This window comes from Oryx dammah, unplaced genomic scaffold (genome assembly GCF_014754425.2).
Source record: "Oryx dammah isolate SB20612 unplaced genomic scaffold, SCBI_Odam_1.1 HiC_scaffold_29, whole genome shotgun sequence".
Taxonomy (NCBI): Eukaryota; Metazoa; Chordata; class Mammalia; order Artiodactyla; family Bovidae; genus Oryx; species Oryx dammah.
In genome coordinates this window covers 36,551,847-36,578,521 of record NW_024070213.1, presented here as the reverse complement: position 1 = coordinate 36,578,521, position 26,675 = coordinate 36,551,847, and the positions used below count along the sequence as shown (strand labels likewise).

General features: G+C 38.5%; 1 protein-coding gene across 10 annotated transcripts in view; it reads right to left on the bottom strand.

The window, feature by feature from the left end:
• The window catches only part of PPFIBP1 (PPFIA binding protein 1), a 201,737-nt gene that overhangs the window by 27,485 nt on the left and 147,577 nt on the right, over nucleotides 1-26,675 (bottom strand). For 4 of the 10 annotated variants that reach the window (XM_040234602.1, XM_040234606.1, XM_040234603.1 and 1 more), the window contains 10 exons: nucleotides 24,777-24,863; nucleotides 22,552-22,665; nucleotides 20,594-20,725; nucleotides 15,965-16,057; nucleotides 14,784-14,876; nucleotides 13,282-13,396; nucleotides 11,514-11,546; nucleotides 9,806-9,867; nucleotides 6,427-6,511; nucleotides 3,138-3,292 (listed from right to left, as the gene is read on the bottom strand). In XM_040234602.1, the coding sequence (XP_040090536.1) occupies nucleotides 3,138-3,292; nucleotides 6,427-6,511; nucleotides 9,806-9,867; nucleotides 11,514-11,546; nucleotides 13,282-13,396; nucleotides 14,784-14,876; nucleotides 15,965-16,057; nucleotides 20,594-20,725; nucleotides 22,552-22,665; nucleotides 24,777-24,863 (969 nt within the window). The remainder of the gene's footprint in view (nucleotides 1-3,137; nucleotides 3,293-6,426; nucleotides 6,512-9,805; nucleotides 9,868-11,513; nucleotides 11,547-13,281; nucleotides 13,397-14,783; nucleotides 14,877-15,964; nucleotides 16,058-20,593; nucleotides 20,726-22,551; nucleotides 22,666-24,776; nucleotides 24,864-26,675) is intronic. The other 6 variants (XM_040234611.1, XM_040234608.1, XM_040234609.1 and 3 more) reach the window with 3 other exon arrangements.

The window sequence follows — 26,675 nt, the reverse complement described above, 5'->3', positions numbered from 1 at the left end:
GGTCTTGTGACCTAAATGGACACTCAACAGAAAACTGCTGCTGCTGCTAAGTCACTTCAGTCATGCCCAACTCTGTGCGACCCCATAGACGGCAGCCCACCAGGCTCCTCGAGGCATCCATGAGATTTTCCAGGCAAGAGTACTGGAGTGGGGTGCCATTGCCTTCTCCACAACAGAAAACTACTCATCTGCAAATACAGGTTTCTTCTTATTAAAAACAAGGATGGCTCAAAAGGAAGCCAAGAGCCTAGAGGACTAGGCTCCATGGAATTGCTATGGACTAGTGACACACGTGTACCTTGTATTTCTCTATTTTTCAATGGGAGTGCCTACAGCAGATACATTATGTCTATCCCACCACTGTGTGCTGGCTGTGTGGGGGACAGACAGCTTGTCCTTTAAGTTCCAGTTTCCTTAAACAGAATGGAATGGTATTCACAAAGCTGTGCCCAAGAAAATGTACCCAAAGAGCTTCATCTATAACTTGACCTGATCTGTATGACAAGATCCAGGGATGCTGATGCCAAATTGGGAAGAGGCTGAGGGGTCTTTGAAGAGGGGATGAATGTTATTTTCCATGGGAGAGGGATATAAATTGTTGGAGCCAGACAGCCAAATATGGTTGCCCCAATATATCCCATCCTATGTATTTTTATGATATTGGCACTTGTTCATCAAGAGATAGAGTCTGTGTTCCCACTCTTTGAGTCTGGATGGACCTGTGACTATTATAGGAGAAGAGATTCTACATGACTTCTGAGATAAGTCACAAAAGGTGGTAAAATCTGCCCAGTTCTCTCCTTGGGATGCTCATCCTTAAGACCCACCACTACACGACACGAAGCTAAGCAATCACATGCGGTTCTTCCAGTCTGAGTCTCAGCTGAAGTCCTAGTCAATAGTCTGCCTCAACCACCAGACACGTGAATAGAGTAGGCTTCAGATGACTCAAACCCCTAGGTTTCTCACCATTTCAGCTGATGTCCAGGGAAGCAAAGACATGATGTTCCTGCCAAGCCCTGCCCAAACTGTAGACTCATCAGCAAAACCAATGTTGTGGTTCAAGCCACAAAGTTTTGGGGGTGGTGTGCAGCAGATAACAATAATAGATTTTGGTGCCACTTTGAAGTGAAAGTAATATAAGTGAGTTTAAGACTGTTCATTTCCCTCGAGCTGCTTTTTTCAAGTTTAACAAATTGAAGGGGAAATTTTCTTCTTTTTTTTAATTTGAAAGTAGTCACTATTTGTTAACTGATCAGATTACAAAAATAATCATGTTAGACACCCTAGTTCAAAAGACTTGTTGATCTGGTCTACTGTATTGCCAGCATCTCCACCTTCTACAAAATATGTGGCCTTTCTCTTCACTCCACCTTGTGAAGATAATTTGCAGGGCCGTAGGAAGGTGTTTGCTGCTTTAAAGCATTTTCCAATACTACAGGTCCCACGAAGCAGATCCTCTATGCAGATGATACCATATTTACCAAGTGATCAAGCAACCAATGTATAATCTGTCAAGGCAATTTGCTTCTTATTGTTTTGCCATAACTAAGCTAGTGGATAATTCATTTGCTAACTTCCAGTTTGGGTACCTCCACGCAATACATGGCTCCACAATACCTAGCTTGTTAACCGAAGTCCATCACCTTTCTGTGTTACCATCACAAGTGACTAAAATTTATATACTCTCACTTTGCCCCCACTTTATTCACTGCCTACTTATTTTTTAGTAAGTAGATTATAATCTCATATTGAAGACCATCTCTATCTCCAAAGGATTCATATGTCTTTCCCGAATTATATAAGTGATTTTGACATTGTCCAAGTCTTTATTTTTTTCCTTTTTAAACTTTTTATTTTGTATTGGGGTATACCCAACTCATGGGGTCGCAAAGAGTCAGACATGACTGAGCGACTAAACTGAACTGATACCCAATAAACAAACAATGTTGATAGTTTCCACTGAACAGCAAAGGGACTCAACCATACATATACATGTATCCATTCTCCCCCAAACTCCCCTCCCATCCAGGCTGCCACATAACACTGAGCAGAGTTCCATGTGCTATACTGTAGGTTTTTGTTGGTTATCCATTTCAAGTATAGCAGTGTGTACATGTCCATTCCAAACTCCCTAATTATCCTTTCCTTGATCTTTTCCCCTGGCAACCATAAGCTTGTTCTCCAAGTCTGTGAGTCTATTTCTGTTTTGTAAGTAAGATCATTTGTATCATTTCTTTTTGGATTCCACATATAAGAGATGTCATGTGATATTTTTCCTTCTCTGTCTGACTTACTTCACTCAGTATGACACTTTCTAGGTCCATCCACGTTGCTGCAAATGGCCCAAACTTTTATTTATTAAAGAGAGGGGGAAAAAAAGATGTTTCAAATAAAGACCCAGAGGTCATAATGACTGCCAAGACAAAGCAAGTCTGTGATCCAACTGAGAAAAGAATCCATGTCTTTGTGGAAGCAACCTAGATGTCCATCAGCAGATGAATGGATAAGAAAGCTGTGGTACATATTCACAATGGAGTATTACTCAGCCATTAAAAAGAATACATTTCAATCAGTTCTAATGAGGTGGATGAAGCTGGAACCTATTATACAGAGTGAAGTAAGCCAGAAAGAAAAACACTAACATAGTATACTAACGCATATATATGGAATTTAGAAAGATGGTAATGACAACCCTGTATGCAAGATAGCAAAAGAGACACAGATGTATAAAACAGTCTTTTGGACTCTGTGGGAGAGGGAGAGGGTGGGATATTTGGGAGAATGGCATTAAAACATGTATAATATCATATATGAAATGAATCGCCAGTCCAGGTTCGATGCATGATACTGGATGCTTGAGGCTGGTGCACTGGGATGACCCAGAGGGATGGTGCGGGAAGAGAGGTGGGAGGGGGGTTCAGGATGGGGAACACATGTACACCCATGGCAGATTCATGTTGATGTATGGCAAAACCAATACAATATTGTAAAGTAATTAACCTCCAATTAAAATAAATTTATATTAAAAAAAAGACAAGAAAAAAAAGAATCCATGTCTTTGATGTTGTCAATAGCACTTTAACTTTCAGTGACAGAGTCTCTTTAATACGAAGAAACAGTAAGTCTGTAAATACCTCTTCTGGAGCACTTGTGTTAAATGGGTCATGACTGGGAGATCCCCTTACTGGCGTCGGCGACAGGTTTTTCTCCAGATCACTAAAGCCCTGTGCGTCCAGCAGGGTGGAGAACGAGCTGGAAGGAAGCAGGTCTTCAAAGTCGCCATCTTGGCCTAGGTAACAACAAAGCACAGAGTGGACAGCAAAAGCTTTTCACTTTTGGAGGAAGATAAGAATCCCAATGATCCTGAACATAAACAGTTTTCTGATCCTTAAAGATCAGAGAGTCAACTTCTGGCATCTCTAAGAACAACAACATGGGCCCTAGGAACATCTTAAACTGGGAGCACCTAAGGCCCAGGAGCTCTTGGGCCACATGAGTACCCAGCACTGGTATTAATAGAGGTGATCAATTAATCAATACATCTGTGGTTTAACAGATGTGACTATGGACTCACAGCATTGGCATTAAAGCTAATTTAGTCTGACAACCCTTCTATAATTTTGTGGCAGCATTTGGGGCTTTAAATATTTCACTTCAGAAATAACCTGTGGAGGAATTCCAGTAGTACAAAAGTGATTCTAAACAGCAACAGAGTCACACACAACTCCATTTCCATCACCACTATGCTCTTGAAAAAAAAATGTGCAAAGCAAAAAGGGAAAAGAGAAAAGATGATGACTCTTGGTCCCTCTTAAGAGGGTTCTTTATGCCATTCATTTCATTTTAAAGCAGAAAGAATAATGACCTAATGGAAAAAAGCAATCACATAACCAGCAAAGTAGCAACTCTGAGAATTTTTTTTTAATGTGTCTAGAAATGAAAAGGATTAAGTGCTGAACAACAGTGCCAGACATTCTTTTTTAAAAAACAGAATGGTCCTTCCAACTAGTCTTTAAATAACAGAGAATGGCAAATCATTTACTTGTTTAAAGATACTAACTAGACATAGCTTTTTAATTTAGGTTTTATTAGATTTTTACTCTAATTTTATTAGAATTGAGGTATTCTTAGAATTGCCTGAGGATTTTCTAAGTAAATATAAATCCTACTAAGAAAGCACTGTTGATGTCCTTCATTAGAACAGGACATAATTTCCAATGGTTTATAAAAATCCTTCTGTACAGGGTTAAAAACTCTCTCTTTTAACTAGACTATTATATGCATAGATTAAAAAGGCAGAAAGAATTACATGAAAATGCCAGTAGCGATCATGCCAGTGCAATTATGAGTGATTTTTACCCCTTTTCTCTATTTTCTAAAAGTTTTACAATGTAGTATAATTGCAGAAATTAATCTGCTTTTCTTTCATTTTGAAATGTTAAATTATAGTATTGAGGTTCTATAAAATACAAATACTATGACTATGCAAAACTACTATGTAAAATATTTACATAATAATTTTATATAAAAATTAATTAGAGAATCTGTAATATTCCTTAAGAGACTTTTGTGAAGGCATAGAAAATGCTGAGTGATGAGAACTGTCATGATAATTATAGGTTTATTTGCTCATTCAGGTACCTATAAAGTCTTAATACATGCCAGGCCTCATGGACAAAAAGATGAAGATCCGTTTTGTTCAAAGATCCTGGTCCAGTGGATTTTCTTTCTTTGTAAACCCATCAAAATTAAAATTTCAAAATCCCAAGTGTTCCACAAGTACCTTCCCAAAGACTTATTTTCACCACTTACCTGTAAAATAAATAGCCCTACCTATGCAGTGAGAATGAACAAGAGAACTTCAAAGCTCTTAACATTTTTGCTTATTTTGTATGACCCCCAAAGCTTTGTTGTATTTGAGGATGGCCAATTGGCCCATTAGCAGATAAAATAATAATAAATACAACAAAATACAGGCTATTTTTACTTAGATGTTTTACAGACTTTTTTAAAAAAGTATTCAAAGCTGAACACAAACCCCTCAAGCCCTGCAATGTTTCTCTTCTAGGTTTCCCCCTCTTGGTAAGTGGAGCCATCCTCTGCTAGTTGCTTTAGCCAGAAATGTTCTTTTTTCCTGCTGCTTTCTTTTCCTTCACTTTGCCAATCTAACTTATCACACTATTAAGTCAAGGGTAATGGAAAAGACTTTGATGCTGGGAGGGATTGGGGGCAGAAGAAGGGGACGACAGAGGATGAGATGGCTGGATGGCATCACCAACTCGATAGACGTGAGTTTGAGTGAACTCCGGGAGTTGGTAATGGACAGGGAGGCCTGGCGTGCTGCGATTCATGGGGTCGCAAAGAGTCGGACATGACTGAGCGACTGAACTGAACTGAACTGAACACCAAAATTGATGCTTTTGAACTGTGATGCTGGAGAAGACTCTTGAGAGTCCGTTGGACTGCAAGGAGATCCAACCAGTCCATTCTAAAGGGACCAGCCCTGGGTGTTTATTGGAAGGACTGATGCTGAGGCTGAAACTCCAATACTTTGGCCACCTCATGCAAAGAGTTGACTCATTGGAAAAGACTGATGCTGGGAGGGTTTGGGAGCAGGAGGAAAAGGGGACGACCGAGGATGAGATGGCTGGATGGCATTACCAACTTGATGCACATGAGTCTGGGTGAATTCTGAGAGTTGGTAATGGACAGGGAGGCCTGGCGTGCTGTGATTCATGGGGTCGCAAAGAGCTGGACACGACTGAGCAACTGAACTGAACTGAACACCAAAATAGATTTCCAATCAGCACTATCAAATCTTCCCACTGTAATACTGCAAGGTTCTCTTGACTGGTCTCCCTTCCTTCCAACACTGCTGGAATAGTCCCAGTGGCCCATAGTCCACGATGCTCCGTTTGTCATGTCACTGACTTGTTAAGAGCCTTCAGTGGATACTCTGGGCTGGACTGAGAGCTGAACTCCTCACCTTGTATGATCTGGCTGTGTCTCTTCTATTATCTCATCTGTCTCACTCTCCCCTCTGCCCACTACCTTTCAGGCACATGTGTCTCCTTTTTTTTAATTGGAGTATAATTGCTTTACAATGTTATGTTAGTTTGCTGTACAATGAAGTGAATCAGCTCTATGTACACACACTGAGGTCCTTCTCCACCGAGGCTCTCGCACATGCTGTGATTCTTTCTCTGGAATGTCCCCCATACATGGGGATGGCTCTGTCTGAACAACCAAACAACACTGTACTCAGCAGCCTACACTTTTTCTGGCAGAGAAGAGATGCCTAAGAACTTTGCTGAATGAATGGATGAGCCACCTAATTTGAAATAATAGCAATTGAGGCCAAATGTAAAAAGTTTACAGCCACGTAAAATCAACTCAAGTAGAAAAGCTCTTAGAACTACATACCTTTTTTACCTGGAGCCAAAACCACCGTTTCTTGCATTTTCTTGTACCTGTTCAGGCACTGTCGAAGATCTTCTATTTTCCGATCCTATTAATAAAATAATAATTTTTAATATTATGATTTTAAAACAATAAAAGTAATTGCGACACAAAGAATGAACAGATGTGAATTATTTACATTATTCAAAAAATAGTTCTAAACTTTAATAAAACCGCTAATGTCTAGAATATTTTTCCTACATACATCAGAGATATAGAAAAAGTACCTCTAAATTTAGAGATCCTATCCTTCAGCTGCCATCTTTAAAAAACAAAAACAAAACAAGGTAATAAGATACAAAAAAAAGCCGAGGAAAAAATAAACTTTAATTACTCTCCTCTCTCACATAAGTCAGAGGTGGAAAGAAAGATCTATACTTGTTATCTTCATCAGCCACCATCAATCTCCATCTGCTTTTTCCCTTCTCGCAACACTCCATCAAAGTTGCTTCGATTAGTCATCAGGGACCTTTCTCTTCGGGGCTTCTCAGGTGGCACAGTGGTAAAGAATTCTCCTGCCGATGCAGGAGCCGGAGGAGACACAGGTTCAGTGCCTGGGTTGGGAAGATTCCCTGGAGTAGGAAATGGCAACCCACTCTAGTATTCTTTCCCGGGAAATCTCATGGACAGAGGAGCCTGACGGGCTACAGTCTATGGGGTTGCAAAGTGTTGGACACACTGAGCACACGCACACGACCTTCTCTTTACTAAAAACAATGGACACTTTTCATCCTTTTCCAATCTGATCTCCAGGTGGCACTTGATTGACCCCCACTTTCCTTCTTTCACTTTCCTTCTTTCACTTTCCTTCTTTCACTTTCCTCTCCACTCTTTCTTTTCTTCTGTCTTGATTTGTTAATCCTTGAGCAAATGAATATTCTACTTCCATTACCCCCCACTCCATCCCATGCTATCATCCTAACCCAGAATATGAAATCTTAGAGCTTCAAGGTTTTCTCCTTTACTCTCTTCTCTTCTCCCAGGCCCTCAGTGTGGTAGATTATAAACATGGGCTCCCTAGCTCCCTCCAACATGGATTCGGGGCATGACCATATGACCTACTTAGGCTAATGATATATAACAAATGTGGTTCAAAGCAAAGGCTTGAAAAGTAGTTGCACACTGGGGCGTTCCCTCTCTTGCTGCCCTAGGAACTCTGAGGCCACTACGTGAAGAAGCGTAGGTTAGCCTAATGGAGGTAGGGAGATCATTTGGAGAAGACACAACCCAGTCTGTCAATCACCAGACATGTGAATTACACCATCTTAAACTATCCAGCCCCATCCCAGTCACCAGCAAATGGTAGAGGATCAGCAAAGTCAGCCCAGACTAGAACAATCTAGCCAATCTACAGAAGTATGAGAATTAACAAATGTGATTTATTATGGAGCAAAAGCAAACTGATACATCAACTATAGTTTTGTCCCCACCAATCTACATAATTCAACTCTATCATTTCCCCTAAAATTGACAGGGTTCACTGCCCACCAACTTATAATCCTACATTAATCCTAAAATGTAGATTTATTTTCCAACTTTCTATGAGAAATCTCCTTTTAATGTCCCACAAACACATCACAAATTGAGTACATCTTAAATGAAGCTCATTATTCACCCCTAGTGCTTGAGTCTCTGCTTGGATTCCCTTAACTCTTTTATGGATACCCTCATTCAACCCACTGCCCAAACCAGAAAATCTTTCCCAAATCCAAAGATTTAGAAATCTTGCTAACCAGTGAATTTCTCTAAAATCCCGTTTCCTTATCACTTCACTGCTACTGCCTTGTTTACACATCTTCATTTCTCACCTATTTTAACGGCCTCTTAATTGTTGTCTTCATTCCCTTTCTTTTATTCTTGCTTCTATTCTGCCACCAGAATTGGCAATTTAATTATGTCACTGTTCCAGCTCTAAAGCTGAGACCCCAAATTGTTAAATCATCAGCTTCACTATAGCACCCCCTCATACACTCATGTCCTCCACCTGTATCTCACGGCTCCAGAACTTTCCCAGTATGCCGTGGCTGTTTCAAGACTTGGTTTTGACTTGTGTTTTTGCTCATGGATCTTTTGCCCAGAATATTTCATTTTCCTGATGAATGACTCTTTCTCTCACTCAGGATTTGCCCAAATATGTCCTCTGTGAGGGCTTCTTGGAACCACCAAGAAGTCAGGTCACTCTTGGTGCTCTTAGAGAAGTCTGAGCATCTAATAAGTCCTCATACAACATTGGGAGTTTTGCTTGTTATTGTTGCTTTTTGAGAGAGAGAAATGAAAACAAAACAAATTTTAGTGTTGTTGTTGTTGTTTTTAAAATTCAATCTATGTGGACAGCTTGCTAATGACTTTTTTATTTGATGTGGGGAGGACTAGCACAAATAAACCTATATATGGCTGGGTAGAATGAGTTTATCTCCATTGAATAAAGAACAAAAAGAATGAAAGGCAATAAACAGAGTTAGGCAAGAAAGAGAAGGAAGCTTATGATGAGAAAAAGATCAAGACAAAGTTCTTTAGCATTGGCTTGGTTTTTATTTCCTCGAAGTTAACTCTTTCTGTGGGAAAATGTCTCCTTGTTCTACTCTTAAGGGACATGGTGGGGGACAGTTCTGGTGACAGGATCTGAACCTGCCTGCTGGTATGTGGTTGGTCAGGGAAGCCGAAGAGACACGTTACTTTATTAAGGCCCTGTGTCCCTGCTCTGAGCAGAATGCAGAGAGAAGAAGCAATGGCTGGAGGAGGAGCCCTCCTGGAGATGTTGGCATTAGGCCAGTGCATCTCAAACAAAGCCTAGTGCCATCTTGATTACGGTGCCTGTGCCTGTTTCCTGGCATCTCACCACGCAGGAGAGCAGAGACAATCCCAGGTGGGAAAGAGGCCAGCAGTGTGAAGGAAGCAACATGTTCATAGAGATTAAAGGCAACATGATGGTGAAGCTAAAACTGCCATGGCTACCTCCTTCAGAGTTCATATGGTGGCCAGAATTTCCAGGGACCACAGAAAGGATGTACTATGGACTATGTCCTTTCTCTCATTTGTCACCTGAATGTAAAAAAGCTGATCTGATAGCTTGAACACTTTCTAAATTCAGGACGGTGGGCTGGAGGGACGGATTCTCAGTAGAGCTAGAGCTGCTGGCTCTACTTGTGCTATCCACATAGCACAAGTATATCACTGACCCACTGAGAGCAGGTCCACTTGGGCAGGAAGGGAGAATGCTTCCCCTTAATGTCAGTTGTTTAGGGGATGTTCTTTCAAACTAGGGTATCTGCTGAAAATGCATGGAATGATCAAAATGATGATGTAACATATCCAAATAAACAGTTAAATTTCACCTACATACCTTTTCTTCATTTGCTGCCATCAAAGACTCCACAGCCTTTTTCATTTTTTGTACTTCAATATCTGAAATATCACAACATCAAATCAGAAATGTGTTTTTTACACATGTTTAATGTGTGAAAATAACAAGAAACTACTGACTCTTCATGTTGAAATGTTTTAAGGTAAAAATGTTAATCATTTATTCTGCTTTTTTTTTTTTTAAGGCACATTTACCATTTATATTATCTTTTAGGGAAAATCTGAAAAATGAACACTTTCTATTATAGCTCACCTTAATAGTCATCATTCTAGGAAAAAAAAACAACTGCCCTCTCTCAAAGCAAGAACAAAATCCTGATAAGAACGCTGAAGATGAAATTTCAGTGCCATAACAATAAAAACATGGAGTTTTAAAAGAAGAAACTTATAATAAAGCAGGTGAAAGTGATGAATGGAATATATATGACAAAAGCAGAGAAAATGTTCAGTTATAACCAAGACAGAGACACAAATGGTAACAGCCTGATGGAATGTGATATTTACATGAGTGTCATGCTAAGAAGCTAGCTGTAGATTCAATACAGAAGGATAATAAGTACGCTGCTTCATCTATAAACTTCATTTCCAATACTATCTTAAGATATAAGGGCGAAAGTAAGTGATTCTCCTTAAAACTTGATATTCAAATAGAAAAGCATGCTACTTTAATCATAAAAACAAATATTTTAAATATGAAAAGTCAATCCAAAATGAGATCACAAATTAAAAAAATTAGAGAAAAAGTTCAGCTAAAATTGTCTGCTTCCAAGAGAAAAAAATACTACTGAAGGTGAATTTTAACACAATGATACATCATCCAGCAGAGATATAACATTTTCAATTATAGTATACTCTGTAGGAACTGCTTTTATAATTATTTTTTAAATGGCAAATTTCCTGAAGAATTTAACATCTGGAGGAAAGCCCACTAAGGGTTTATCTTTATCCTGCATTATATAATCTAGGCTCTGTTAGTCAGCCTGGGTACAATTTCTTTTGTAACACAAGAAGGTATGTTTATAGAACCCCCTAATGTAGATCTCAGTGAAAAAGTGGGCTACAAAACACTGGAAAGCAAAAGCCAGTTCAAAATGATTGTTAACTGTGGTAAATTTTAAAACCAGTAGGTTTTGACTTTCCTGGTGGCCCAGTGGTAAAGAACCCACCTGTCAATGCAGGGGACACAGGTTTGATCCCTGCTGGCAAGACATGCTGAGGGACAACTAACTCTGTGCATAACTACTGAGCCCATGCCTTCAAGCCCACACACTGCAACAGAGAAAGCCTGCATGTAGTAACAAACACCCAGTGCAGTCAAAAATAAATAAATAAATTTATTATTTTTTTAAAGCAGATTTTCACTGGAGTATAAACATTGTTTTCTCCTGTGACCCTGTATCTCAGGCCACAGAGAAAATGCTTCCTCACCTCCACCAGTCTAGGGCCTCTGCTGAATCCTGCAGAGCAAAGGGGCTGACTCAGGTACAATCTGCAAAATGGTCTTTTACTTCTGCTTCTATCATGTTAGTTATCTTCTATTTTGTAAATTCTGAAGAAATGAGGAGCTTATTGATGAAGCAATATTACATGTTTGGTGAGAGAAATGTTTTAAAAACACATGCAAAGAACAGTCCAAGTAGTACTTTGGGTGAATGTGAAGGCTGATGGAAATACACCAAAAACCTTACTTTTGTCTTTGAGCTTCTTTTTAAAATTTTCATCTGTGCAGGAAAACCCATTGAATTGGAAGTTAGCATATATTACAATGATAATATTTTAAAAGCACTATAGTTTGGTCTCTTTTTTCCTAAAATAAAGAGACTTTAATCTCATAAAGACTGAATAAGAAACATTGTTTTATGACTAAGACCAGCACTATAATACCATAATGCTTTCTGTGAGGTTAGAACCTCATGTAATTAATCAGAAGATGTAAATCTGAGTTACTACCTCTGTTACTTCATCTTTCTGAGACTTGATTTTCTTATATTAAAATTGGGCCTTCAATGAACAAGTGCTTCTTAAACACTGTGATGAAAAACCAGCTAATGTTGCATCAGTTGCTTTTTATATTTCCATTACAGTCTGATCTAGGACCCTTCTGAAAATGATGAGGACACTGCTTATGTCATCTCCATCTCACCATTCAAGTTCAACAGCACTGAAATGATCCATCTCCTGTTCAACAAGATGAGTCCACTGATCACAGTTAGATGTTATGTCAGCATCAGATTCCATGAAGTTTCTAAACACTAGCTCTTAATGCCTGTACTTGTCTGGCAGGGTACTGCTAACAAGTGTTTCACAGACCAGTTCAGTTCACTCCATTCATTCAGTCATGTCTGACTCTTTGCAATCCCGCGGACTGCAGCTCGTCAGGCTTCCCTGTCCATCACCAACTCCCTGAGCTTGCTCAAACTACTACTAAGTCGCTTCAGTCGTGTCCGACTCTGTGCAACCCCATAGACGGCAGCCCACCAGGCTCCCCCGTCCCTGGGATCCTCCAGGCAAGAACACTGGAGTGGGTTGCCATTTCCTTCTCCATTGCTCAAACTAATGCCCATCAAGTCGGTGATGCCATCCAACCATCTCAACCTCTGTCTTATCCTAATCACAGACCAGTGCTAATCCTCAGATCTGATTTTGGGTAGCATTACTCTAACGTAGCTCTATGGCTCACAAGTCCTATGAATCCATTTTTCTCTTAAGACTCTTGAAAGCATAACCTGCCTGTGAATGTCCCCAAAGAAAGTACATTCTATATATGTGAAAACAGAGACGAAAGATCCATTTCCCTCAATGTTGGACGAACTGAATTTTCAGATGGATAGGGAGTTGTGATACCTACAGATAAATAAAGTCAGGGCAATCTAGAGCCAAGAAGACTATGAAGGTAATCTCATTCAAGCCCCTCACTGTACAGACAATTGCAATTTGGACAAGAACTCTCTCATGATGAGAATTTACCATATAATAATTAACCATGTGGGCTTCCCTGGTGGTTCAGACAGTAAAGAATCTGCCTGCAGTGCCGGAGACCTGGGTTTGATCCCTGGGTCAGGATGATCCCCTTGAGAAGAGAATGGCTCCTCACTCCAGTATTCTTGCCTGGAAAATCTCACGGACAAAGGAGACTGGTGGGCTACAGTCCAGGGGGTTGCAAAAGAGTTGCCACAACTGGGCAACTAACACTAAGACCAATGATTAGGCTTAATCTAAAATAAACATCCACAAATGTACAGAGGTGCTCTCCTCTAGCTTCTCGAGAGGAAGTTAACAGGTGCCCAAGCAGAGTGAAGCATCTCAGAGAAGTCCCTGGGATCCTGGGCTCAGCTGGCGTCTGCTGCTCCTCTCTCTTTTGAAGCTAAAGTTATATATCGTCTAACATCAACTTCTTTTATAGATTGTGACGGTTTTAACAAAAGAAGAAAACAAATGTTTAATACATATTCTTACCTCGATCAAGAATTTCAATCCCTTCTCCTTTCATCTGGCAAACCAATTTTTCTTGTAGTCTTCTCACTTCAGATTCCTTCTCTTCCAGTTGTTCTTTCAGAGATGTCAGCTCCTCCTACAAATGATAAGTTCATCCAAAAACAGCAGATTATGACTAAAAGGGAATACTCAGAGAGTCTGTTAACTCGAGTCAATAATTAGTTTTCATGAATGAAACAAAAAACTACAAGAATTTAGACGCAAACTTCAAAAATCAGTGGCAATGATAAGCAGGAAGCAAGACAATTAATAAAAGTCCAATTTATAATAACTGTGGTAAAATTATTTCAAGTTTCTTTGTGACCAAATTAAAAATGAATCTTTTAAAGTGTAATTAGGACTAGGGCAGCCCTAAGGTTTAAATCTTATGTTAAGTAAAACATCTGACCAAGTTAATCAAAGAAGATAATCAAATTAGATGCTTAGTGTCATAAAAGCAAAACAAAATACAAATTTGAAAAAATACATTAGACTTGCTTGACATTTATTCAGCATTTCAAGATGGTACTCATGTTCCCTAGACAAGATAGAACTTAATTAGTAGATAAGGCAGCAGGCAATAAACAACTTGAAGTCATGGGACTAAATAATTCCTTCTCATCACTAAGGTAAAAGAATAGAATCTCCTACAACAATGGGAAAAAAGAGATTCTTTAATCTTTAAAAAAAAAAAACTACACAACTATTTAAGACCTTAAATCCAATGTTCTATTTACTGAAGTTTGTTTCAGCTTCATTTTGGTAAAGAATTATAAACTTTAGCAAACTTAAGTTTTGCTGGTTATATTTAACACAGGAAATAAAGCTATGCAATGCTAATAAGTGTGCCTTTATTTTCAATATAACATTTTATTTTCAGTTGGTAAAGATACCTATTATGTTTAGCATTAAGAGAAGATGTAGCTCTCCAAAGTAGCTAAGAAGTTGGCCTATTATAGTTTTACTTATGGTGGGAATCAACACTAAATATAAGGAATTTTCAGTAGCACTGTCAGGAAGTGCTGTCACGAGCTTACTATGTTTCTTTATAGTTCTACTATGCTTACTAAGCAGTATCATCTACTCACTACCATGGCAGCCTTAACTGCTGTACGCATTTACCTTTGAGAAAGTCTTGAAAGAATAAGACCGTTTATTACTGATACCAAAGAGAAGCCTTTCCCAGGTGAACGTTTGCAATTATTTGACCATGCTTGGATCTCATTCTAAGACAATGAGATTTAATTTATAAACAAATACTTTTATTTTACAAGTTTATTACTTTTCACTATTTCATATGCTTCTGAAAACAATATTAGGGATTGCAATGTCCCTTTATTTAGCTTTACACATATTGAAAAAAAAAAAAACAGGGGACACACACAAAAAAATGAATACACACACCACTAAAAACACCATCACAGCAAAACAACACAAGCCAGAAAGCAACAGGCCATGGACCCATTACCCAAGGTCTACTACACCTTCAGTGATTCCCACTTTTGTTCCATCCGCTGCTTTTCATACTGCATCTGACCCACCTTGATTTTCATGCTAGAAAGTTTGGCCATTAAAGACTGGTAGAGAGACAGGAGTGAAAGAAAACTACAGATAGAAAAAGACAAGCTAAGTAACCAAGAACACAGCACCAGTTTATAAAGGAGGTTAGATAACTGAGAGAAATGACAGGTTATGTTCTATCAAATTAGTTAAACCCTGATTCTTGTTCAAAATTGTTGCTGTTCAGTCACTAAGCTGTGTCCAACTCTTTTGGGACCCCATGGACCTGCAGCCTGCCAGGGTCCTCTGTCCATGGAATTTTCTAGGCAAGAATACTGGAGTGGGATGCCACTCCCTTCTCTGCTGCTGCTATTGCTGCTAAGTCGTTTCAGTCGTGTCAGACTCTGTGCGACCGCAAAGATGGCAGACCACCAGGCTCTGCCGTCCCTGGGATTCTCCAGGCAAGAACACTGGAGTGGGTTGCCATTTCCTTCTCCAACGCATGAAAGTGAAAAGTGAAAGTAAAGTCGCACAGTAAGTGTCCAACTCTTCGTGACCCCATGGACTACAGCCTATCAGGCTCCTCTGTCCATGGGATTTTCCAGGCAAGAGTACTAGAGTGGGTTATCATTGCCTTCTCCACTCCCTTCTGTACTTATTCAAAATGTGAAAGTTGCTCAGTTGTGTCCAACTCTTTGCGACTCCATGGACTATACAGTCCATAGAATTCTCCAGGCCAGAATACTGAAGTGGGTAGCCTTTCCCTTCTCCAGGGGATCTTCCCAACCCAGGGATCGAACCCAGGTCTCCCGCACTGCAGGCAGATTCTTCACCAGCTAAGCCACAAAGGAAGCCCGAGAATACTGGAGTGGGTAGCCTATCCCTTCTCCAGTAGATCTTCCTGACCCAGGAATTGTACCAGGGTCTCCTGCATTGCAGACAGATTCTTTACCAACTGAACCACCAGGGAAGCCCTTATTCAGAACAATAGTGTTTAAATTCTAGATGGTCTCCAGCTTGGGGAAAAACTTTGTTCACTTGTAAAATGCCTTAAAATGTCTTCCTTATCACATTCTAAGTAGAAAATGTATTTTATCTATATTATTGATCATGGATAAGTAGTGGAGCCACTTATATAAAATTTTTCGCCATTGTGAAAACTTACCTTGGTAGATTTCAGCTTTTTCTCATACTGAAGTCTTTCATTTTCCATTTCACTGACTCTTAACCTCAAATCATTGATCTCCTGCATTAGCCCCTGTCCAAAAAGAAACAAGGAAATACATTAGGAAAGCAGTCTATTTTACCTACCAAAATAGCAGTTTGTAAATCCTCAGTCAGTGGCTCTTGGGTTATAGCTGGATGAATGAGATTAGACAAATGGGAATGAATGTGTCTCCTTGAGAATCTTTCCATGGATCCACTGAAAGATCTATTGAATTTTTCCATTGAAAACACTGCCTCTGCCCTAAAATGATGGGACTGATTATGGAAATGAAAAGTGATAATAATTTTTAAGAAAGGTAACTGATTACTTGTTATCATTAAGCAAATATTTCTAGATTAAAAAATCACTATGTCAATTCCATTTTTTTTTAATAATCCAGAGAAATTTTCTTTAGGAAAGTCATTTACTTTTAGGGCCTTTTCAGCAATATATGGATATTTATAAAAATATTTTTCTAATGTCTTAATTTGTCTACAAAAGATACATATTGTTCCTCAACCCAATCTGGGAGAAATGAATGAACTTCAAACACTTTAAACCAAGGATTCTAAATTTGAGGGTAGATGAGAGCCCTGTCATTTACAAATATATTCAGCATCATAATATAATTTTATGTTTGGAAAAATGCAAAAGAAAGCAACCCTAATGTTTTCATAATACAAATACAATCATACACCTTTTTTACTTTTATTTTAGAAAATCTAATTTGTTTGTAAACATTGTCTAAATATTCTTAGCAATAGTGACATATTTTTGTCCATATGCCAGAGAGTAGGAAAAAGAAATTAGAATGCAGAACAATACTAAGTCATCCAGAAGAAGGGCTCAAATAGTCTGTGAAGACGCCTCTTCTCTAACAACAAGGTATGAACCTTCCACCAATGGTTAACGTGTTTTTGTTCTTCTCAAGATATTTATTCCTGAGCCACAGATTCACAGGTAACAGAAAAGAATTACACAAGAATGCTATAAAAAACAAACAGAACAATGCTATTAAAGTGTAATGATCCAACTTCACAGAGGCCAGGTAAAGGATGTTCTAGTCAAATATACTTCTCAGAAAACCTACAGGTTTTTAAATTGTAGTTTCTTGTAAAATGGGGCAAATTATTAACTAGTATTACATAATACTTCTAAATATCATAACTGTTAATATAGTGTTTCAATAAGAAGCTATTTTCTGTTTATGAATGACATAAATAACTGTTTGACATCATTTAATAACATTTTAATTGTGATTAAGTTGTGATTTAGTTTATCTGTAAGTTCAAAATTCAAGTAAAAGGAAAAAGTCAGTTTCTCCTGTTCATTTATTAACAGTTTCTCCTGTTTATTTATTAACCACTCTTGCATAATGCGAGTTCTTAGTAATCTTCTTTAATCAATCTGGTCTTCCACAGATATATTTTCCCACTTATTGTTAAAAGTAAATTCTATTTGGAATGGAATTCTATTCGGATTGTTTCAATTCTGTTGTTGAATTGTTGATTGTTGGAATTCCTCAGTTTTGAATTCTATTTGGATTGTTGTATTTTACCACTTCCTTTAGAAATAATGGCAATTTGTAAAGAAGAAACAAATGAAGAAAACAGAATTATAAATTGAGGTCATTTTTCTATTAAAAAAGAACTACCCAGTTATCCCTTCAGGCAATATTGTAAGTATGAACATAAATTTTTAATCTGAAAGAAGCCCTATCTTTCCATGATAACTCAAGCTAGAAAATCTGGACATAGCTCCAAATATGAAACTTTAAAAAATGTAATACAAATTATTTCCAAGTAATTTATTATCAGAAGTTCAGTACTTTTAAAAGTGAAAATCCTTGTTCTATTTCCCTCTTCCTTCGCAGAAAACTAGGGCTCCACAGAAACTCATTTCTGATATCTGTATTCTTACCAGAAGGGGGCACTGTTGAATGATGCTAACCACCTATCAGCAATTCCTGGGACAGGCAAGCCCTGTCTTCCAAGGTTTCAAGACTTCTCTACCCCTAATCTTTTGGGAGTGCCTATACTTCTACTTCTTCCCCACACTCCACTGTTTTCTTTGAAATTAATCTCCAGATAACCTAAAATCTTAAGACAAAGTGAAAGAATTTTAGATTCATGAAACAGGGAAACATTTCAATTAAGGAAAAGGTAGGAAAATGAGCATATTCAATTTTAATTTTTTTAGTTTTAATCTTAAAGACTACTTCAATTATTTTCATATATAAAAGCAGTTTATAATATCCCATAATCATCTCTAAAATGCATGCTACATCTTACCAATAGTGCTGAATGTTTATTAGAAACACACAAAAAAAGGTTTTACAAAAAAATGCAGACAAACTCAAGAGATAGAAATATTGCTCCGGGATCTTATAAAAAAAAAATCATAAAACAGCTAGCTACTTCAACTTAGTCCTAATGGTTGGTTAACATCTTGTATCCAAATTAACCACAGTTGTATGGGTTAAGACTTTCCCTAAACTGTGTATGTATAGTAAGCCCACCACTTAATGCTCCAAAACTGCTACCTTCTTTCCTGACACCAGAGTTAGCTCTACTGCCACCTTATCTACCTGTTGACTGAATTCTAGCACCATTTTATACAGCAGCTGTGGAGTCAGGGAAGGACAAAAAGGGAAAAGAAGAAATATCCAAACAGATTTTTAAAGAAAGCACAAAAGCAAGAATTTTAAAGAAACTAAGTAGTTTCTAAGTTTTAAAAGCTCCAGTCTCAGTTAAATGAAAAACATACTAACATAGGTGACTGATAAAGAGCTTTAAGATTAAAATGTGAGCTAAGTTGGGATTTCCTTTTGCTACTGAGGAAACAACACATATACCAAGACTTTCCAGTATAGTTATATATTTGACAGAAAATTTAACTTTAAAAATAGCAATGGAGATTGTTGTTGTTCAGCCACTAAGTCATGTCTGACTCTTTGCAACTTAAGAGTATAAACCTTATTAAATTCAGATCTATGAAGGACTTTCATACAGTGGAAAACATGTAATATTGCTCATATAAAGATGGCATGCAGTCAGCATAAAATAAATATTTGAAATGAAAACAGACGGGAAGAGTAAGTAAATGATTTCTCTTCTCTCCTTCTTAGTGCCCATTTTGTAGCTAAGTATGACACTTCTCCATACCCAACCAAGCAAACAAAGTAAAGAAAAATGAAGAGATGGCCCTAGGAGAGAAAAAAATTTCTACAGCTCTTGCTCTTTGTATTTCTTTTCTAATGAGTAGATTTCATATGGATATGCTCTGCACTGCACCTCCCGACAAAAAGCAGTTAACAAACTAGAAGACCTCGAGTAACAATAAACTAAGTTGAACAAACAAGAAAGCATGTTTAGCCACGAAAAGGGGTACTTCAAGTTGTAAAATCTACCCTGAATTTCACAGAAGTATAATGAGCTGTATTTATTAACTGGAATGACTTACATGTGGAACAGACCAAAAGCAAAAGTCCAAATTAAATGACCTCTAAAATCTGTGAAATAATGAAAGCATCTTTGCTATACCTATTTAAAAATCTACTTATTATATAGTAAATAATCAATGTGCCTAAATAAGAACTATCCATTATTTCCACAAAGAAGAGAATCAGTATGATGAATAGATGAATGGACAGACAGATTGTTTCCACAAAGAAGAGAATCAGTATGGATGAATAGATGAATGGACAGACAGATGGATACATGAATGGCAGACAGATAGATGTCCAAATGTCCTAAAGTCAAAAGTATTTTTAAAGGCGAGTGAAAGGATTAATATTTCATATCAAAAGTCTCAAAATAAAAGTTACTATTATCATTTAGTGATTAAAAAGTCAATGTAAGCTTATTCTTAAAAAGAAGTATGGATAATGAGGGCATATAGTAATTAACTGCCTCTCCTTCACAACTCCAAGGAATTTCAACTTGTTCTAGAAATAGATGTGTGTGAGATATATAAGTATGCATATATATAAATTAAAATGAAAGTGTTAGTTGCTCAGTCATGTCTGACTCTGTGACTCCATGGACTATAGTCCGCCAGGCTCCTCTTGTCTATGGAATTCTCCAGGCAAGAATACCGGAGTGGGTAGCCATTCGCTTCAGGGGATCTTGTCGACTGAGCGATGGTCTCCTGCTTTGCAGGATATCTCCCTGTGAATTGTAATCCTCCAGGTTTCTCTGTCCATGGGATGTTCCAGGCAAGAATACTAGAATGAGTAGCCATTCCCTTCTCCAGGGATTTTCCCAAGCTGAAAATCAAATTGAATTGAAAAAAACTGAAAAAATTGAATCTGGGTCTCCTGCACTGCAGGCAGATTTTTAAGCTGTCTGAGTCACCAGGGAAGCCCTGTGTCTATATATATATACGTATGTGTACATATATATGTGGTTAAAAACCTGCCTTCAGTCGTGTCCAACCCTTTGCAGCCCCATGGTCTGTAGCCCACCAGGCTCTCTGTCCATGGAATTCTCCAGGCAAGAATACTGGTGTGGGTGGCCATTTCCTTCTCCAGGGGTGTGTGTGTGTATATGTTTATGTATATAAAGCGAGAGAAAGGGCACCACTTACCTCTGTGTCTCTGAATCTATCTTCATAATCCAATCTGTCCTTCTCTACAGCTGTCAGTTTTAACTTTAAGTTAGATATTTCAGCCATCAGGTCCAACTTCTGAGTTTCTAAGGATGTCCTACTCAGAAGCTCCTATTAGAATTGAAGAGATACATGCAAAATTTGCTTTATTATAAACAGTCACATATGGATGTGTCTTTCTTATGACTGTAAAACAGTATTATTAAGTAGAGGATGTGAAGATTAATTCTAAACAGATATATCTGGAAAAATTATTTGCTTTAGTTAACCTTCATTGAGCCAAACTAGTGTTCAATAAGCAGCACATGTCTGCTTTTTCAGGAGACATGTGTTCTATTGACAAACACATATATAAACTTACATATTCTTAAGCCTGTGGTAACACTGATGATGATATTATGTTTGCTATGTGAAAGGTACTGTTCTTATATGTACTAAGTGGTTCAATCCTCAAAACAACCTTATGAGATAGAAACTCATTAGGATAACCCATGAATTATCCTTCTTCAAGGGTTGAGCCTCTTGATGAAAGCCAAAGAGGAAAGTGAAAAAGCTGGCTTAAAACTCAACATTCAAAAACTAAGATCACGGCATCTGGTCCCATCACTTCATGGCAAATAGATGGGGAAACAATGGAAACAGTGAGAGACTTTATTTTGGGGGGCTCCAAAATCACTGCAGATGGTGACTGCAGCCATGAGATCAAAAGACACTTGCTCCTTGGAAGAAAAGCTATGACCAACCTAGACAGCATATTAAAAAGCAGAAACATTACTTTGCCGACTAAGGTCTGTCTAGTAAAAGCTATGGTTTTTCCAGTGGTCATGTATGGATGTGAGAGTTGGACTGTGAAGAAAGCTGAGCGCTGAAGAATTGATGCTTTTGAACTGTGGTATTGAAGGAAGACTCGAGAGTCCCTTGGACAGCAAGGAGATTCAACCAGTCAATCCTAAAGGAAATCAGTCCTGAATATTCATTGGAAGGACTGATGTAGAAGCTGAAACTCCAATACTTTGGCCACCTGATGCAAAGAACTGACTCATTTGAAAAGACCCTGATGTTGGGAAAGATCGAGGGCAGGAGGAGAAGGGGACAACAGATGATGAGATGGTTGGATGGCATCACCGACTCGATGGACATGAGTTTGAGCAAACTCCGGGAGATAGTGAAGGACAGGGAAGCCTGGCATGCTGCAGTCCATGGGTCACAGAGAGTCGGACACAACCAAGCAACTGAACAGGTGAGGAAGCTAAGGAACAGAGAGGTTAAGAACTTGCAGAAAATTATTATAGCAAAGAAGTGGCAAAGCATGGACTCAACCTAAACAGTCCTACTCCAGTGTGTAGTCTTACCCACTGTATTACAGGTCCTCTGGTAACCAAGCATCATACATGTGTGCGTGCCCACATACGTTATACATTTTTTTCACTAAGAGTCATATAAGGTACTTGTGTGTTAGTCACTCAGTTGTGTCGGACTCTTTGGAACCCTATGGACTGTAGTCCCCCAGGTTCTTCTGTCCATGGGATTTTCCAGGCAAGAATACTGGAGTTAGTAGCCTTTCCCTTCTCCAGGGGAATCTTCCCAAGACAGGGATCGAACCTGGGTCTCCTGCAATGCAGGCAGATTCTTTACCATCTGAACCACCAGGGAAGCCCTTTTTCCTAATCCTAAAATATACACTCATGGTTGGAAATGAGGCAACCATATGAAAGCATAAAGAAAAAAACTGAAATTATAATGTTTTATTCCAGACACTAATTGCAATGAACACTTTCTATTGTGTGTATGTGTTTGGAGACCCACAACTCTAGGTTTTTGCTTCAAATAAGCCAGTCTAAGTGAATCATACAATTCACCACTGTATCAGAGCAAACACAACATATAAATGTAGCATCTCAAGCAGTTCAGCAGGGAAGCCCCACCTCTGAACATACCTGCTGCAGCATTTCTTCTGTGGCATTCAACTTCTCTCTGTGCTCTTCAAGGCAAAACTCCAAATCGCGAATCTTCTCTCCCTGAGCCTCTACCTGGTCTGTCAACACACTCACCTGTATACAGAGCAAAATACTGTCATGGATTAGGAAGAATTTGGGTCCCACTGCCAACTTTATTTGTCTACAGAGAATAAAAACTGGGATGATGTTACCAATCATTTGGTTGTAAAAAAAAGAAAGAAAGAAAGAAAGAAATCTAAGAATTAATAAGAAACCAGCCCCTCACAAGCTTATTCATATCAAGTGTATTGGTTTGAGGATTATTCTTCAATTTTTAAGAAAGTTAGGGCTGCATTGGGGATGTGCAACACTTTATAGGATAAAAACATTGCAACTCTTTATGAGAAAGAGCATGTAAACAAATTATCTTTTTTGGAGGGTCCGGTGAGGATGGGAGACAGTATTAGAGCTTAAGAGAGGAAATGGAGTTAATATTAGGAACAGAAGTCCTCAAGGCCTATTTAGTTTTGTTTTTCCCCCCAAACTGGTCCATGGAGGGCTTCCCTGATAGCTCAGTTGGTAAAGAATCCGCCTGCAATGCAGGAGGCCTGGGTTTGATTCTTGGTTTGCAAAGATACCCTGAAGAAGGGAAAAGCTACCCACTCCAGTATTCTGGCCTGGAGAATTCCATGGACATGGGGTTGCAAAGAGTCGGATATGACTAAGCGACTACTGACTGAAAGTGGTCTGAATCATTTATTTACTGAAGTAAAGTATTATAACATTATATTAGTTTTAGGTATTCAATGCAATAATTTGATACTTGTACACACTACAAAGTGATCATAACAAGTCTAGTCACCATCAGCCACCATACAATTAACTCCCTGCACTCATTTCAGCTATCCACTAGTACCTTTCTTCTCTGGTAACCATCGATCTGTTCTCTGTATCTATGAGTTTTTTGTTTTTTTCATTTGTTTTGTCTTTTAGATTCCACATGTTTTAAGTGAAAACAACTGGTATCTGCCTTTCTCTGTCTTGACATTTCATTTAGCATAATACCCTCAAGGTCCATTCACATTGTCACAAATGGGAAGATTTCCTTTTTTTTATGACGGAGTAGTATTCCACTGTAAATATATATACTATATACCACACTCTCCTTTTTCTTTTTTTTAATTTAAACTTTTTGTTTTGTATTGGGGTATAGCATATTAACAATGCTGTGACAGTTTCAGGTGAACAGCAGAGGGACCCAGCCATACATATATTAATACATTTTTACATTCTTCTGCAAACTCCGTTCTCATTCAGGGCTGCCACACAACACGGACTATTCAATTATGATACTTGACAAAGAATTCAGAAAAGAATCCTGGGAATCCAAATTCTGTGAGATCTCTCATGATCCCACTGTCCACAAACATGTTCAAAAGCCAGGATGTAGCTCAAAGGTCCAAGAGGAGCCACTGGGTTGGTCTTTCATCCTCAGTGTTTATTGCAAATGTCTGAGCTTTCCTCCCAAGGATCACCAGCCTAGTAAATATGCTTGTTTGTTTTTTTTTTCCCCCTACCACGCAGCTTGTGGGATCTTAGTTCCCTGACCAGGGATCAAACCCAGCCACAGCAGTGAAAGCATCAAATCCTAACCACTGGACCAGCAAGGGATTCCCTATGCTTTAGTTCTTTTAGCTCAAAATACCAAAGTAAAACTATTTGTCCAGGATTTAAAAGACTGTGAAGGAGAGGAAAACTCTAATTTAACCTACAAACAGGACCCCACTACCCACTTTGTGTTGTTTGGTCCATGGCATCATTTTTCAAATTGAAAAAATTAAATACATATTCAGATTCAGAAATTCTTATTCATATTTATGAAACAGATATATGAATATATAGACACACATATATAGTTACAAAGTCAGAATTTCTGCTACATACATGTATTTTTAAAAAGATCATTTATCAGAAAATCAGATGACGTTGTGCCCATCACCCAGCTGGCCCTTGAAGAGCAGAGGCTAAGGGCTGCTCACTTTAGACTGGGTATGCATGCTCTTGTTCTGTCACAGTCCTTACCGGTCCCTAACGTGGATAGCTGGCCCCGTACTTATTTCTATTAGCAGTCTGGCTCCTGTAAGCAACTGAATTTGCCATCCCAATTTATAATGGTCTCTGCAAGTTAAGTTATGAGGGGAAAAAAGCATTTTAAAATCACTTGCCTGAAGAACGAGGGATTCTTTATCATTTTCTAAACGAGCCAGTCTTTCTTGATACACATCTCCATTCCCAGGGAGGTGTCCATTTGTCTGAAAAAGGAAGTGATACGTGTAAGCCTGACCCTCTTTAACACTGAACTACTGTGGAAAAATTAAAATTGCATGTTTTTTAATCCAAGGAACCTGAATCAAATTCAGCACAGCTGTTACTATTAATATAAAATATTAGAATGCAACATAGTTCATATAAAAACAGCAGCAACAACAAAGCACTTCTCATCAAGCAGAAAATCATGACCCCAAAGGGACAGTGATTACTGAGAGTTACTGACAGTGAGTACCCACCTGAGACATGCACAGCTTTGTGAGTGTGTGCTTGGGCACAAAATCCCTCTTTCTCCTGAATGCCATGATCAGCGGGAATGTACTGAGAGAGCCTTCCAATCCTCCCCTCTCCTCTCACAGTCCCAAACCCAGGGCTGCAAATGCTGGCCTTTAAATGCGAGACTGCAGGCTTCTTCCCGCTACTCCAGTCTCCAAATCACAAAACAAATGTTTCCTTTCTCCCTGAAGCCTTTCTCTGTTTTTCTTTTCAAGACCTTAAGCACTGAGTCCACAGTGTCCTCCACTGACAGCAAGTTCACTGGCGATTTATCATGTTCTGTTCTGAATTCATCAACAACTTCTGTGTTTGCTTGTTCACCTACTTTTACGCTAAGCTTCCAGGCAGTCTGTAAACTCATGTTATCTTGTAACCTCCACAGCTTTCAGCCCAGAGCTCTGCTTACACTAGTGCTCACTCTTTTTTTCTCCTCCCTTCTGCCCACCCCCACTTTTTTAAAAAAAATCAGATTTGGGTATGTTTACAGATGGTACAAATGCCAAAGGAAACACAGATTGGGGGTGGAAGTGTAGATTTTTTTTTTCTCAGCCATCTTATATGTGCAAATGATTAAGGAAACACATTGAAAAGGCTTACAGAGTGCAGACCACATAAAAACATCATTTTGAAACACAGTAGTATATGTGATGTGTCCCTTGGTATCTCATTTAAATAGTTCATAATCACATAATGTGTAATCCCAATAGAATTTTCTGATTATTCATTCAAATACAACAGAAATACAAACCACTGGAGTCCAAAATGGTTAGATGGGGCCAACCAGAGTTCAACTGAAAAAGCAAATAAACCACCCCAGACTTAGAATCAGAGAAAACACACACTGTATATCCTTACTACCCAGGATGTAGCTGATGTGATAGCTATTTTTTTTCCAGAATCAACTGCTTTTATTATTCTACCTTTCCAATTAATGCATTTTCTAGTATAAATTCTGGAAATACGAAAGCTATGTATTGGGAAGGAAACAAAAACAGAGAATTAATGAAAAAGAAAACTGCAGGGTGTTTCTTCTAAAAATATATACATCCCATAAGGGCACAGGAGAATCTGAAACTAGTTAGTAAGCATGCACTATGTGGGAACAATTTTTAACATCAACTGCTTGACCATATACCTGCACAATAATCACAGCATAATCACACCCAGAATTAAATTACCAGTATTAGAAGGAGTCTAATTAGAAGGAGTGGCTAGGATGACTTCCATCCCTGAGGACTACCAGGAAAATGAAATTAACCTTAACCTCTCAAAGATTGTTTTTGGGGAAAGAAGTAGAATGTGTAATGAATGCATGTTCTCAATCTGAGAAAGTCCTGAGACTCACCCTCCATGACTTTAAATCTCTCATTCTGATCATGAACATTAGCAGGCAACTGCTTTTAAAATTACACAAGCAATGTTTTATAAACAGACACGTTTTCCTGGGTAGGGAAAAAAAAAAGCTTTCTCCTTAGTGAGGACAAAAAGGCAAAATCCTCTTTCTCCTGACTGAAGGAGAC